The sequence below is a fragment of the Lissotriton helveticus genome, chromosome 3_1, assembly GCF_964261635.1.
Source record: "Lissotriton helveticus chromosome 3_1, aLisHel1.1, whole genome shotgun sequence".
Taxonomy (NCBI): Eukaryota; Metazoa; Chordata; class Amphibia; order Caudata; family Salamandridae; genus Lissotriton; species Lissotriton helveticus.
In genome coordinates, this window is record NC_136061.1 from 1,793,646,924 (window position 1) to 1,793,661,079 (window position 14,156).

Below are 14,156 nucleotides of genomic sequence, written 5' to 3' on the forward strand. Positions count from 1 at the left end.
TGTATGTGTGTGTCTTTGAGGAATAGATAGCCGTGCTTGAATGTTTGACTTTTGAGTAACTCTGTTAAGGTGTGGTATCCTTTTACTTGGGAGAACAAGGGGAGCGCAGGGTGGTAGGACTTTTTTGCCGGCACGGCGATCCCACGCCAAAATGTTTGGAAAAGTGCTATTTTTACCTATTTTTAAGGTTTGCAAGGAGTTCTGGGTAGGAAAACATTGGTGGACCCACACATGCCATACCTCCCTGGACTCTCCCGGGTGTCTAGTTTTCAGAACTGTTTGGGTTTGCTACTTTCCAAAGAATACCACCCATCCCGGGCCAAAAACTCAGGTGCCTCCCCCCCAAAAAATCAAAGTTATATTGCTTCAGGGTATTTTATATTCACCACTGTTAGATTTGGACCTTTTCCTGTTGCAGCCACTATGGCTACCCACGCAAGTGAGGTACCGTTTTTATCGGGAGACCTGGGGGAATGCTGGGTGGGTGGAAATTTGTGTGAGCCCAGTGATGCCACGCTTTCCCAGACTACAACGTGTGAAAAAATTGATTTTTTTCTGCTAAAATTGAGGTTTGCAAGGGATTCTGGGTAAAGGAACGTTGGCGGATCCACGCAAGCCATACCTCCTTGGAAGCGCCCGGGTGTCTACTTTTCAGAAATGTGTGGGTTTCGTAGGTTTCCATAGATGGCTGTCTCGCACGGGGCCAGAAACCCAGGTAACCCCTAAGTCCACCAGCTTTTGCAAGAGGGGTTACCTGGGTTTTTGGCCCCGTGCGAGACAGCCATCTAGGGAAACCTACCAATCCCACACATTTCTGAAAAGTAGACAACCGGGGGCTTCCAAGGAGGTATGGCTTGCGTGGATCCTCCAACGTTCCTTTACCCAGAATCCCTTGCAAACCTCATTTTTTGCATGGTAAAAAATCAGTTTTTTCACACGTTTTAGTGTGGGAAAGCGTGGCATCACTGGGCACACACAAATTACCTCCCACCCAGCGTTCCCCAAGGTCTCCCGATAAAAATGGTACCTCACTTGCGTGGGTAGGCATAGCGGCTGCTTTAGGAAAAGGCCCAATTCATACTGTGGAGACAAAAACTTTACCTTTAGCCAAATAATCTTATTTTTTGAGGGGGTCACCTGAGCTTTTGGCCCGGGGCTTGGCAGGCATCTTTGGAAACTACCAAACCCAAACAGTTCTGAGAACTAGACACCCAGGGGAGTCCAGGGTGGTATGGCATGCGTGGGTCCCCCAATGTTTTCCTACCCAGAAACCCCTGCAAACCTGAAATTTTGGTCAAAAAACCCACTTTTCCATACTTTTTTGGGTGGGATCTCGCTGCCGGAACAAATGTCCTACCACCCAGTGTTTCCCTTGTTCTCCCGAGTAAAATGATACCTCACTTGTGTGGGTGGGCCAAAGGCATGTGACTTAGGCTGGGGTGCTTAATTTGTAAAACGTAAATATGAGTAAAAACTACTTTTTTCAAAATTTATTTTTGGCGTATTCTGCTTTGGGGCACCCACACAAGTGAGGTATCCTTTTACTCGGGAGAACAAGGGGAACGCAGGGTGGTATGACTTTTTTGCCGACCCGGCGATCCCACGCCAAAAAGTTTGGAAAAGTGCAATTTTTACCTAATTTTAAGGTTTGCAGAGAGTTCTGGGTAGGAAAACATTGGGGGACCCATGCATGCCATACCTCCCTGGAGTCCCCCGGGTGTCTAGTTTTCAGAACTGTTTGGGTTTGCTACTTTGCAAAGAATACCACCGAGCCCCGGGCCACAAACTCAGATGCCCCCCCCCCAAAATCAAGGTAGTTTTGCAATAAGGTAATGTAAATGCACCACCGTACAATTTGAACCGTTTCCTGTTGCAGCCACTATGTTTACCCACGCAAGTGAGGTACCGTTTTTTTCGGGAGACCTGGGGGCACGCTGGGTGGGTGGAAATTTGTTGATCCACGCAGATTCCAGAACTTTCCACCACAGAAATGTGAGGAAAATGTGTTTTTTTGGTCAAATTTTTATGTTTGCAAGGGATTCTGGGTAACAAAACCTGGGGGTAGGCAGGCGAGTCACCCCATCCTGAATTCCCCTGGGTGTCTAGTTTTCAAAAATGTATAGGTTTGCTAGGTTTCCCTAGGTGCTGGCAGAGCTACGGCGCAAAAACAAAAGGTAGTCTTTTTGTCCGAATCGTGCTAAATTTCACTGGGAAATTGAGGTGCGACCATGCTGCGTTTTGCGCTGTTTCATGTCGCAGCCACTATGCCTACCCACGCAAGTGAGGTACCGTTTTTTTCGGGAGACCTGGGGGCACGCTGGGTGGGTGGAAATTTGTTGATCCACGCAGATTCCAGAACTTTCCACCACAGAAATGTGAGGAAAATGTGTTTTGTTTGGTCAAATTTTTATGTTTGCAAGGGATTCTGGGTAACAAAACCTGGGGGTAGGCAGGCGAGTCACCCCATCCTGAATTCCCCTGGGTGTCTAGTTTTCAAAAATGTATAGGTTTGCTAGGTTTCCCTAGGTGCTGGCAGAGCTACGGCGCAAAAACAAAAGGTAGTCTTTTTGTCCGAATCGTGCTAAATTTCACTGGGAAATTGAGGTGCGACCATGCTGCGTTTTGCGCTGTTTCATGTCGCAGCCACTATGCCTACCCACGCAAGTGAGGTACCGTTTTTTTCGGGAGACCTGGGGGCACGCTGGGTGGGTGGAAATTTGTTGATCCACGCAGATTCCAGAACTTTCCACCACAGAAATGTGAGGAAAATGTGTTTTTTTGGTCAAATGTTTATGTTTGCAAGGGATTCTGGGTAACAAAACCTGGGGGTAGGCAGGCGAGTCACCCCATCCTGAATTCCCCTGGGTGTCTAGTTTTCAAAAATGTATAGGTTTGCTAGGTTTCCCTAGGTGCTGGCAGAGCTACGGCGCAAAAACAAAAGGTAGTCTTTTTGTCCGAATCGTGCTAAATTTCACTGGGAAATTGAGGTGCGACCATGCTGCGTTTTGCGCTGTTTCATGTCGCAGCCACTATGCCTACCCACGCAAGTGAGGTACCGTTTTTTTCGGGAGACCTGGGGGCACGCTGGGTGGGTGGAAATTTGTTGATCCACGCAGATTCCAGAACTTTCCACCACAGAAATGTGAGGAAAATGTGTTTTTTTGGTCAAATTTTTATGTTTGCAAGGGATTCTGGGTAACAAAACCTGGGGGTAGGCAGGCGAGTCACCCCATCCTGAATTCCCCTGGGTGTCTAGTTTTCAAAAATGTATAGGTTTGCTAGGTTTCCCTAGGTGCTGGCAGAGCTACGGCGCAAAAACAAAAGGTAGTCTTTTTGTCCGAATCGTGCTAAATTTCACTGGGAAATTGAGGTGCGACCATGCTGCGTTTTGCGCTGTTTCATGTCGCAGCCACTATGCCTACCCACGCAAGTGAGGTACCGTTTTTTTCGGGAGACCTGGGGGCACGCTGGGTGGGTGGAAATTTGTTGATCCACGCAGATTCCAGAACTTTCCACCACAGAAATGTGAGGAAAATGTGTTTTTTTGGTCAAATTTTTATGTTTGCAAGGGATTCTGGGTAACAAAACCTGGGGGTAGGCAGGCGAGTCACCCCATCCTGAATTCCCCTGGGTGTCTAGTTTTCAAAACTGTATAGGTTTGCTAGGTTTCCCTAGGTGCTGGCAGAGCTACGGCGCAAAAACAAAAGGTAGTCTTTTTGTCCGAATCGTGCTAAATTTCACTGGGAAATTGAGGTGCGACCATGCTGCGTTTTGCGCTGTTTCATGTCGCAGCCACTATGCCTACCCACACAAGTGAGGTACCGTTTTTTTCGGGAGACCTGGGGGCACGCTGGGTGGGTGGAAATTTGTTGATCCACGCAGATTCCAGAACTTTCCACCACAGAAATGTGAGGAAAATGTGTTTTTTTGGTCAAATTTTTATGTTTGCAAGGGATTCTGGGTAACAAAACCTGGGGGTAGGCAGGCGAGTCACCCCATCCTGAATTCCCCTGGGTGTCTAGTTTTCAAAACTGTATAGGTTTGCTAGGTTTCCCTAGGTGCTGGCAGAGCTACGGCGCAAAAACAAAAGGTAGTCTTTTTGTCCGAATCGTGCTAAATTTCACTGGGAAATTGAGGTGCGACCATGCTGCGTTTTGCGCTGTTTCATGTCGCAGCCACTATGCCTACCCACACAAGTGAGGTACCGTTTTTTTCGCGAGACCTGGGGGCACGCTGGGTTGGTGGAAATTTGTTGATCCACGCAGATTCCAGAACTTTCCACCACAGAAATGTGAGGAAAATGTGTTTTTTTGGTCAAATTTTTATGTTTGCAAGGGATTCTGGGTAACAAAACCTGGGGGTAGGCAGGCGAGTCACCCCATCCTGAATTCCCCTGGGTGTCTAGTTTTCAAAAATGTATAGGTTTGCTAGGTTTCCCTAGGTGCTGGCAGAGCTACGGCGCAAAAACAAAAGGTAGTCTTTTTGTCCGAATCGTGCTAAATTTCACTGGGAAATTGAGGTGCGACCATGCTGCGTTTTGCGCTGTTTCATGTCGCAGCCACTATGCCTACCCACGCAAGTGAGGTACCGTTTTTTTCGGGAGACCTGGGGGCACGCTGGGTGGGTGGAAATTTGTTGATCCACGCAGATTCCAGAACTTTCCACCACAGAAATGTGAGGAAAATGTGTTTTTTTTGGTCAAATTTTTATGTTTGCAAGGGATTCTGGGTAACAAAACCTGGGGGTAGGCAGGCGAGTCACCCCATCCTGAATTCCCCTGGGTGTCTAGTTTTCAAAAATGTATAGGTTTGCTAGGTTTCCCTAGGTGCTGGCAGAGCTACGGCGCAAAAACAAAAGGTAGTCTTTTTGTCCGAATCGTGCTAAATTTCACTGGGAAATTGAGGTGCGACCATGCTGCGTTTTGCGCTGTTTCATGTCGCAGCCACTATGCCTACCCACGCAAGTGAGGTACCGTTTTTTTCGGGAGACCTGGGGGCACGCTGGGTGGGTGGAAATTTGTTGATCCACGCAGATTCCAGAACGTTCCACCACAGAAATGTGAGGAAAATGTGTTTTTTTGGTCAAATTTTTATGTTTGCAAGGGATTCTGGGTAACAAAACCTGGGGGTAGGCAGGCGAGTCACCCCATCCTGAATTTCCCTGGGTGTCTAGTTTTCAAAAATGTATAGGTTTGCTAGGTTTCCCTAGGTGCTGGCAGAGCTACGGCGCAAAAACAAAAGGTAGTCTTTTTGTCCGAATCGTGCTAAATTTCACTGGGAAATTGAGGTGCAACCATGCTGCGTTTTGCGCTGTTTCATGTCGCAGCCACTATGCCTACCCACGCAAGTGAGGTACCGTTTTTTTCGGGAGACCTGGGGGCACGCTGGGTGAGTGGAAATTTGTTGATCCACGCAGATTCCAGAACTTTCCACCACAGAAATGTGAGGAAAATGTGTTTTTTTGGTCAAATTTTTATGTTTGCAAGGGATTCTGGGTAACAAAACCTGGGGGTAGGCAGGCGAGTCACCCCATCCTGAATTCCCCTGGGTGTCTAGTTTTCAAAAATGTATAGGTTTGCTAGGTTTCCCTAGATGCTGGCAGAGCTACGGCGCAAAAACAAAAGGTAGTCTTTTTGTCCGAATCGTGCTAAATTTCTCTGGGAAATTGAGGTGCGACCATGCTGCGTTTTGCGCTGTTTCATGTCGCAGCCACTATGCCTACCCACGCAAGTGAGGTACCGTTTTTTTCGGGAGACCTGGGGGCACGCTGGGTGGGTGGAAATTTGTTGATCCACGCAGATTCCAGAACTTTCCACCACAGAAATGTGAGGAAAATGTGTTTTTTTGGTCAAATTTTTATGTTTGCAAGGGATTCTGGGTAACAAAACCTGGGGGTAGGCAGGCGAGTCACCCCATCCTGAATTTCCCTGGGTGTCTAGTTTTCAAAAATGTATAGGTTTGCTAGGTTTCCCTAGGTGCTGGCAGAGCTACGGCGCAAAAACAAAAGGTAGTCTTTTTGTCCGAATCGTGCTAAATTTCACTGGGAAATTGAGGTGCGACCATGCTGCGTTTTGCGCTGTTTCATGTCGCAGCCACTATGCCTACCCACGCAAGTGAGGTACCGTTTTTTTCGGGAGACCTGGGGGCACGCTGGGTGGGTGGAAATTTGTTGATCCACGCAGATTCCAGAACTTACCACCACAGAAATGTGAGGAAAATGTGTTTTTTTGGTCAAATTTTTATGTTTGCAAGGGATTCTGGGTAACAAAACCTGGGGATAGGCAGGCGAGTCACCCCATCCTGAATTTCCCTGGGTGTCTAGTTTTCAAAAATGTATAGGTTTGCTAGGTTTCCCTAGGTGCTGGCAGAGCTACGGCGCAAAAACAAAAGGTAGTCTTTTTGTCCGAATCGTGCTAAATTTCACTGGGAAATTGAGGTGCGACCATGCTGCGTTTTGCGCTGTTTCATGTCGCAGCCACTATGCCTACCCACGCAAGTGAGGTACCGTTTTTTTCGGGAGACCTGGGGGCACGTTGGGTGGGTGGAAATTTGTTGATCCACGCAGATTCCAGAACTTTCCACCACAGAAATGTGAGGAAAATGTGTTTATTTTGTGAAAAACTTAGCTTTGCAAGGGATTCTGGGTAACAAAACCTGGTGGTAGGCAGTCGAGTCACCCCATCCTGAATTCCCCTGGGTGTCTACTTTTCAAAAATGTATAGGTTTGCAAGGTTTCCCTAGGTGCCGGCAGAGCTAGGGTGCAAAAACTACAGGTAGGCACTTTGCCAAAAAAGGGTCAATTTGTAACTGCTAAATTTAGGTGTGACCACGTTGCATTTTCCGCCGTTTCCTGTCGCAGGCACAAGGCCGACCCACACAAGTGAGGTACCGTTTTTATCGGGACACTTGGGGTAATTCAGATTTGTAAATCAACTGTTATTACCAATTGAGCTTTCATGCATTTCTCCCTTTGAATGAAAGACATTGAGTAAAAAAAAAATCTTTATGAAAAATGACCAATAATTCTCATGCTAGTATGAGTATTCCCAACTTTGAAAATGTGCAATTATATACTGTTTCTGAAGTCTATAATTTGTACCCAATTCAGAAATACATAGGTGTCTTTCATACAGATTATTCCATGTATACATTTTCCAAGACAAAGTGCACTATACCCAGTAAATGAAAAAATACCATTGCAAGTTGCTGCTCAGTTTTTGGATCTGGGTTCGTCGGGTTCTTGGTGAAACTACAAGTCCTATATATCCCCACAACCAGGAAGGTCTAACGGATGTAACGGTATATTGCTTTCCAAGAGCTGTCAAAATTAGAAAAAGTTATAGGTGAAAACGTTGAGACAAAAGGCTGTTTTTTTCAACAAAATTTCAAATATTCCAATATCTAACTGTTAGTTTCTATAACGAAACCTTCATGGATTTAGACAAAGGACCCCTTTCTGAATTCAGAATTTTGTCTACTTTTCGAAAATGTAAAGCTTTCCAGGATCCATTATTGCTTTCAAACTCATTTCTACCATTAACTGGAAGGAGGTGGAAAGCTCTAAAAATAGCAAAAATAGGCTATGTCCCAGAAAAATGCCAAAACTGAGTGAAAAATTTCGGTTCTCTGACAAAAGTCTGTCATTCCCTGAAAGCTGAGAAAATGGAGATTTCAGCCCCACAAACCTTTTTGTGATACCATTTTCAGGGAAACACCCAGAGGCTTTCATTTGCAGCCCGTTTTTCCCATTTTTCTGAAAAAAACAAAAAAATCACTATATTTTGCTAAATTTCTGGGCCCCCTCCAAGGGAATCCACAAACCCAGGGCGCCTTTAGAATCCACATGATGTTGGAAGAAAAGGACGCAAATTTGGCGTGGATACCTTATGTGGTCAAAAAGTTACAAGGGCCTAAGCGCGCACTACTCCAAAACGCCAAAAAAAGCCTCAGCACAGGAGGGGAAAAGGCCTAGCAGCGAAGGGGTTAAAACCAGATATGGGTAACCACGCACGTCTGTGTAGTAACACATTTGTATTAATTGTGCGAGATGCTGTATCCGCTGCATCCAGGGCACATTTAATAGAGGTATTTGTGATCAACTTTCCCTCTTGTATGAGATAATTTGCCTTGGTTTTATATTGGTTTGGAAGATGTTGCATGAGCTTTTAAAGCTCATCATAATGAGCCCAGTCGTACCTTGCTAGTAAAGCTAGTGAATTAGCAATAAGCCAAAAATGTGCCACCTGTGACACAACCCTTTTACATGATACGTCCAATAGTTTAGACTCTTTGTCTGACGGAGGGGCATCGCCTGTGGTTTGGGAATTTGCCAGTTTACGTTTTGCCACTACTAGTGAATCCAGAGGGAGTTGACCCTTAATGTAAGCTGGATCGCTTGGAGCTGGTTTATCATTATTTTCAATTCTAGGATTGAGCACTCTAGCACTGACAGGATCTTTTAAAACTTCAGGGGCATGTTTAATCATCCCTTTTAGCATAGGGAGAGTATTTGTTGATTTCTGAGGCTGCGAGAAGGTCTCTAATAACAAATCTTCCTCCAAAGGGTCTGAATGGAGTTGCACCCCATGATATTGTGCAGCTCTATTTATTAGTTACGCAAACCCTATGTTGTCATCTGGAGGGGATGGCCTAGAGGGATATACACCTGGCTCAGGTACATCTGGGACATTATAATCATCCCAAGAGTCATGAGGTGGGATACTGTAGGTGTCATCAGTATCATCATAATCACGTGGTGGGTCTATGTCCTTATCCCCACCTCCTATATCCTCATCATCATCTTGTGGTGCAGGTGAAAGAGGAGACCCTGGAGAGTGTGCTGGAGAGAGTATTATGCTTGGAAGCTTTGGAGGTGGAGAGAAAGGCCTCATATGTGTAGTGTCCGAGTCTATTTTCTTCAAGGGCATCTCAGGTGTCTCGGAGGTGTCCAATTTCTTTTTTAGGTGGTATAGAAGTGACCTGACCGGTAACGGGGTTGATATGGAGAGTTTTTTGTTTAATATCCGGTGGATTGGGATAAAACATTTCCTTTGATCCACTGTCTTTTTTCGGCACCAAGGACTTAGGCTCCGAGAGGTGCTTTGGTTTGTCGTATTTAGCTTTAGAAGGGGTCTCAGTCTCCTTCTGTTTAGGTGGAGTTTTCGACTTTGAAATTTTCTTCGACTCCGAAGGATTCAAATGTTTTTTTGGATCTGAAGCCTTGGGTTGACTATGTTTCAGTACTGAAGAGTCTGGAGTCGACGGTACCTTGAGTTTCTGTTTAGATGCCTAAGATGGTTTCTCGGTACCGTGGTGTGGCTGGCTCGATACCGAGCTGCCTGAAGGCTTTGTGGACTTCGGAGCGGGCCTGAAGGCGGGACTTCTGAAGTATTCTCACGGTGTCGACCCAGACCTGAAGGTGAAGGTGTTACCGGAGCCTTGTGTTTTTTCGGGGCAGGGGCGTCGATGTCAGTACTCGCACTCCATTGACCTGGAGTATTTGTCTGGTCTTCTGAGTCCGATTCATCGGCTTCTGAGGCGCTGGCTTGTTGATCTCCTGTCTCTTGTTCTGGGTCATCGGGCCTGCATCGAAAATGTTTCCGGCGACGAAACGGTTGATCTAGACATTTTGTGACATCGAGACAGGTGATCATCTGAAGGAAGCACAGGCCTGGCAGTGTTGACTCTCGTGTTCTGGAGAGAGGCAAAGGTTGCCAACCTCGTGGAGATCTGTGTGTGGGAATTTAGCACCACACTTGCATTTTTTTTAATGGAGTCCTTTCCATATGCTGGTTTTGATGGCATCTATCGCCCCAAAGATTTTGTTGGCTCTTGGGATACGCGTCGAGGGAGATCGCTATCGTAACAATACCGTCAAACTGGGAGAGCTTTGCGCGTCGAAGGGGGATCGAATTAGACATCGACCCGGAGCATAGCAAATCACATCCGAACCTGTTGGTGAAAAAAAAAACAATCTGGAGATGGAGTCGATGCCCATGCGCACTAATAACCAAAGGAGGAGTCACCTATCTTGTGACTACAAAGACTTTTACAATAACAAAGTGCAAACATCCGAGCCCAACACCAGATGGCAATCTATGCACAAGGATACAATCTACAGCTCATATGCCTTGAACATGCCACTTAAGAAGTGGGCATTTTTCTGCTTGCCCATGCTGTGCCTCTGCCTGCCTGGGGAATCAATGTCTGGTTTAGACTGACATTTGGGTTGTTTGTGCATTAACACAAAAGGGAGTTGAGGGGTGCCCTACATATCCTGATGACCCATCACCAGGCTGATGGGTATTCCTGAGCTTGAGTGGTAGGAGTTGTCACTGACACCTCAATAGGGTTGTGTCTGCCTTTCACAATGCCGTCTCAACCCCCTGTAGTGTTGCTGAACCAGGGTGGTCAAACATGGTTCTACTAAGCAAGAGAGACTCTCTTTGAAGCCTGCATACTTCAAAGGATGAAAGTAGTATAAGTAGAGGGGCTCTGACCCCAGAACTTTAGTACACTTCTGGACTGAGGACTCTGCCAAGAAGAAGAGCTGTCAGGGGAGATACTGCCTATTTGCTGTGTGTTGGCCTTCTGTTGCTGCTCCTGTCTGTGGGCAGCGAATGAACTGGACTTTGCCGTTTTCATCCTGCTTTCCACGTTTCTCAAAGGGCTTGTGGTTGCTTGCCTCCTGTTAAGAAGCCTCAGGGACACAAAGATTTCATCAACAACACCTAGCCTCCATTGCTAGGAGCCCTGAACCTGACAGGTGGTGCTAATCCTAGTTCTAGGACACAGGAGTTGTTTGCTGAGCTGTAAATGCAAGAAAAAACATCCCTGACATGGTCACAGATGCGGCTGCCAACACCGATAGCGTGGTCACCACTCGCTGAGTGAGTGCAGCACCAACCTCGATGACATTGCAACTCTGGTTTCACCAATGATGTCTCATCTTGCTGAACTCAACACTGCTGCTTGCAGTGGCCACCATCTCGACGCATTGAATTCAATCGCATTGCAAAGATGGCCTCACAGACTATGGTGAAGCACCCCTGTGTGCACTACAGCCGTGCTCACCGCCTCACTGCACCACCCTCGTTGACACCGCAGCCTCGGGCTGCTGTTGACAATGCAATCGACTCAGACATCAGCGCTCCACACTGGCGTCACATAGCTGCCTGCACCAAAGCCACGGATACAGCATTGTGTAGTGCATGACTCACCAGCCACAACAACACCACAGCCCCGGCACTGCCGCCATCAGCGCTCATGACTTCGATCTCATGGAGTTCAATCTTCAACTCATGCGAGTTCAAGGACTACCCCCGGCTTGCAGCATCGATGCCCGCGAAGCCTCATTGCTCCACTTCACTACAAGGTCCTCAAGGCCTCTTCCTACTCCAAGGGACGGTTTGTGGGTCTTCATCTACGCCGTAGCTGTCACTCGACTCCATCAGGGTCGGACTGAACTGTTGGATTTGCTGGTCACGTGCCTTGATCGCCCCGGTTGGCACAATCGACTTCAAATAACTATTTTAGCTTTATTCGTAAGAAATGCATAACTTTGCTTATGTGTGTCGGATTTTTGTTGTTTTGGTCTTGTTTTGATTAGATAAATATTGGCTATTCTTCTAAATACTTTACACATTGCCTCTCAGATAAGCCTGACTGCTCGTGGCAAGCTACCAAGGGGGTGAGCAAGGGTGGTCTTAGGTGTGTAATCCTCTTACCCAGACTAGAAGGAATGGTTCCTACTTGGACAGGGTGCATACCACTGCCAACTAGAGACCCCCATTTCTAACAAGTCTACTTTGATTTGACTGTATGTAATTTCTGCAACTCACTGCAGTTTCTTTATGACTTCTTTCACACCTACACCAGCAAGATTCTGAAGGTACTTGATAATTTTTTTGTCATCTGCTACTTCCATTGCATCAATGAAATCATCAAATGTCTCTATCCAAACAGTCCATTTGTTGCCAATATTCAACTTTTTGGTGGTATGGAATGGTGGTGGTGGTTTCAAGAAAGCAGCAACATTGTAACCATTTAAGAGATTGGCTGAAATGGGGGGGTAAAGTTCCTACTTAAACCAGCTACTGTCCGCTAGGACCTGCTTCATGCAGACCATCTCTACGGTCTTGTGGAACCTTGAACTCCCTCTTGGTCTCCAGGGGAGACCTTCGCTTTTAGGTGACCCATTGAGTTGTTCTCAGCCACCAACCAGCAGCTTTGATGTATGGACAGCTCCGTAAACACAACCTCTGTTGCTTCACTCCAGCACCCGGACACAAGGACTCTTCACTCAGGAATGATAAGCAGATTACCTCTTTGTGTATCACTTTGCCTTTTAAGCATGTCTTTGTGCTGTCTGACACCTGGTTGATATCTGCCTTGCAGCACTTCTGCTCGCAGTGTTATCTTGCACTGTATTGCTCTTTTAAAAACCCGGTTGCACCCACCTGTAGCATTGTCAGTCCATTTGAAAGTATGTTTTTGAATTGCATAGTAGGTTTTCGGCCACTAATGACTTTACAGTGACGCTAGTGTCAAAAGCTTTTCATAGAACAGTGGCTGTGCTTAGACTCCACATACGCCAGAAGTCAATTTTGCACTTTGATGGAGACACACATGGCATGCACAAACATTTTGCTGGACAACAGCAAACTCTCTGGGAGGGCACAGTCATTCTTCGGGCTACTTATCCCCTATACCCGGTCCAGTTGTAGCATCCTCCCCAGACTGGGTACTCGCCAATGACTACACCATACATGGAGCTTAGTATAACACATCTAAATTCTTTGGCATATAACCGCAAACCCAAAATTCTAAACGCTCTAATGCGTACGTTCTGAAGAGTTCATCAGTAACCACAAAGGTTCCATCATTACATACACAACACTACAGCCTCATCCCTAATTGGTAACTGAAACAGTTAACAAGCACTTAGGGCTGATATCACACAATGAAGGGTATGCAAGGCTGTGCCAATTGTTTTAAGGTACTTGGATCATCATAGTGGGACATCAGTCCTCGTCCATTAACTATCCCCTGACTTCTAGTCTACTATGAGCACCTCAGCCCCTTACCGTCTGCCAATCCACCCATTGCAGAGCCAAGAAGAAATGAAGCCCTGCCAGCTACTGGTTCTGGCAGTGGGATAGGAGGCCCTGCCAGAAGAAAGCCATCAAAGTGAGGCAAGAACTCATGCGAACTGAAATTTCTTGGAGTGAGGAAGGAGCTCCCACCAGCTGCAGGGCCTCTAAGAGGAACAATTGGCTTTCCTAGGAGCTCATAATTCAATATACTGTCTTATTGTGCACCCACCCACCTGTTCAACCAGGAGAAAAGGCTTCTAGCAGCGGAGACCAGCTGGATCACACATGCAAGGAGATCGGATGGCGGGCGCTGGATGGCTGTTCCATCATAGGTAGAGATCCTTCTGTGGCTCTGGATGAAGGTCCACAGCGTCACACACACATTCTTCAGTCTCTCCGTTAGAGAGCGCAGGCTGTCTGTCTTCAGATCATAGTTCTAGAAGAAAGAAAAATGCAAATCAGATGCTCAGAGAATCTCATGGTCCTATCCTCTCTCCCTGAAGGAACTAAGTGATGTACGCTACCTGTAAGGAACTCAAATATAACCTTTGAAGAACTAAATTATTATGTGTCCTGTAGCACCCCATGTCATATCAGCCGCATTAAGGAGCCTAAAACCTTTACACGCAACAGAATGAGCTGAAAGCCACACAAAACACAAGCCATTAATTCACCCTGAAATAATTATTCAGAACATAGACACTCAGAGCCCAAAACTAAACGAGCCTCCTACTTCAAACTGCCACTGAATACTGGTTTCTCAGCTTGATAAAGCTGTGGTTAGACAGAATTTCCAGTTACCGTAAAGCATCTTGGTGTTGGATCAATAGTGAAATCCACCTAGAGAAAATCAGATTCTATTAACACAAACTAACCCTTGGTAAGGACTCTATACAATAAAGAAATATTACAAAATTAGATGAGCAAACAGGCATTTTCCATACCCTCTAGAACACAGACATAGCCCATAGCTTGATGTCTCTGGACTCCTACCGTTTGACATCATTAAATCATGCGTCGGGCCAGATGTGTAAACATTAGTGGCAAGGTGTTTCAAAGGGGG

At 46.3% G+C, this 14,156-nt stretch overlaps 1 protein-coding gene across 1 annotated transcript in view; it reads right to left on the reverse strand.

Moving 5' to 3' along the window:
- CNKSR1 (connector enhancer of kinase suppressor of Ras 1) overlaps positions 1 to 14,156 on the reverse strand; it is a 424,353-nt gene that overhangs the window by 326,888 nt on the left and 83,309 nt on the right. Inside the window, exon 3 of the mRNA XM_078682672.1 lies at positions 13,327 to 13,529. Within this exon, the coding sequence (XP_078538798.1) occupies positions 13,327 to 13,529 (203 nt within the window). The remainder of the gene's footprint in view (positions 1 to 13,326; positions 13,530 to 14,156) is intronic.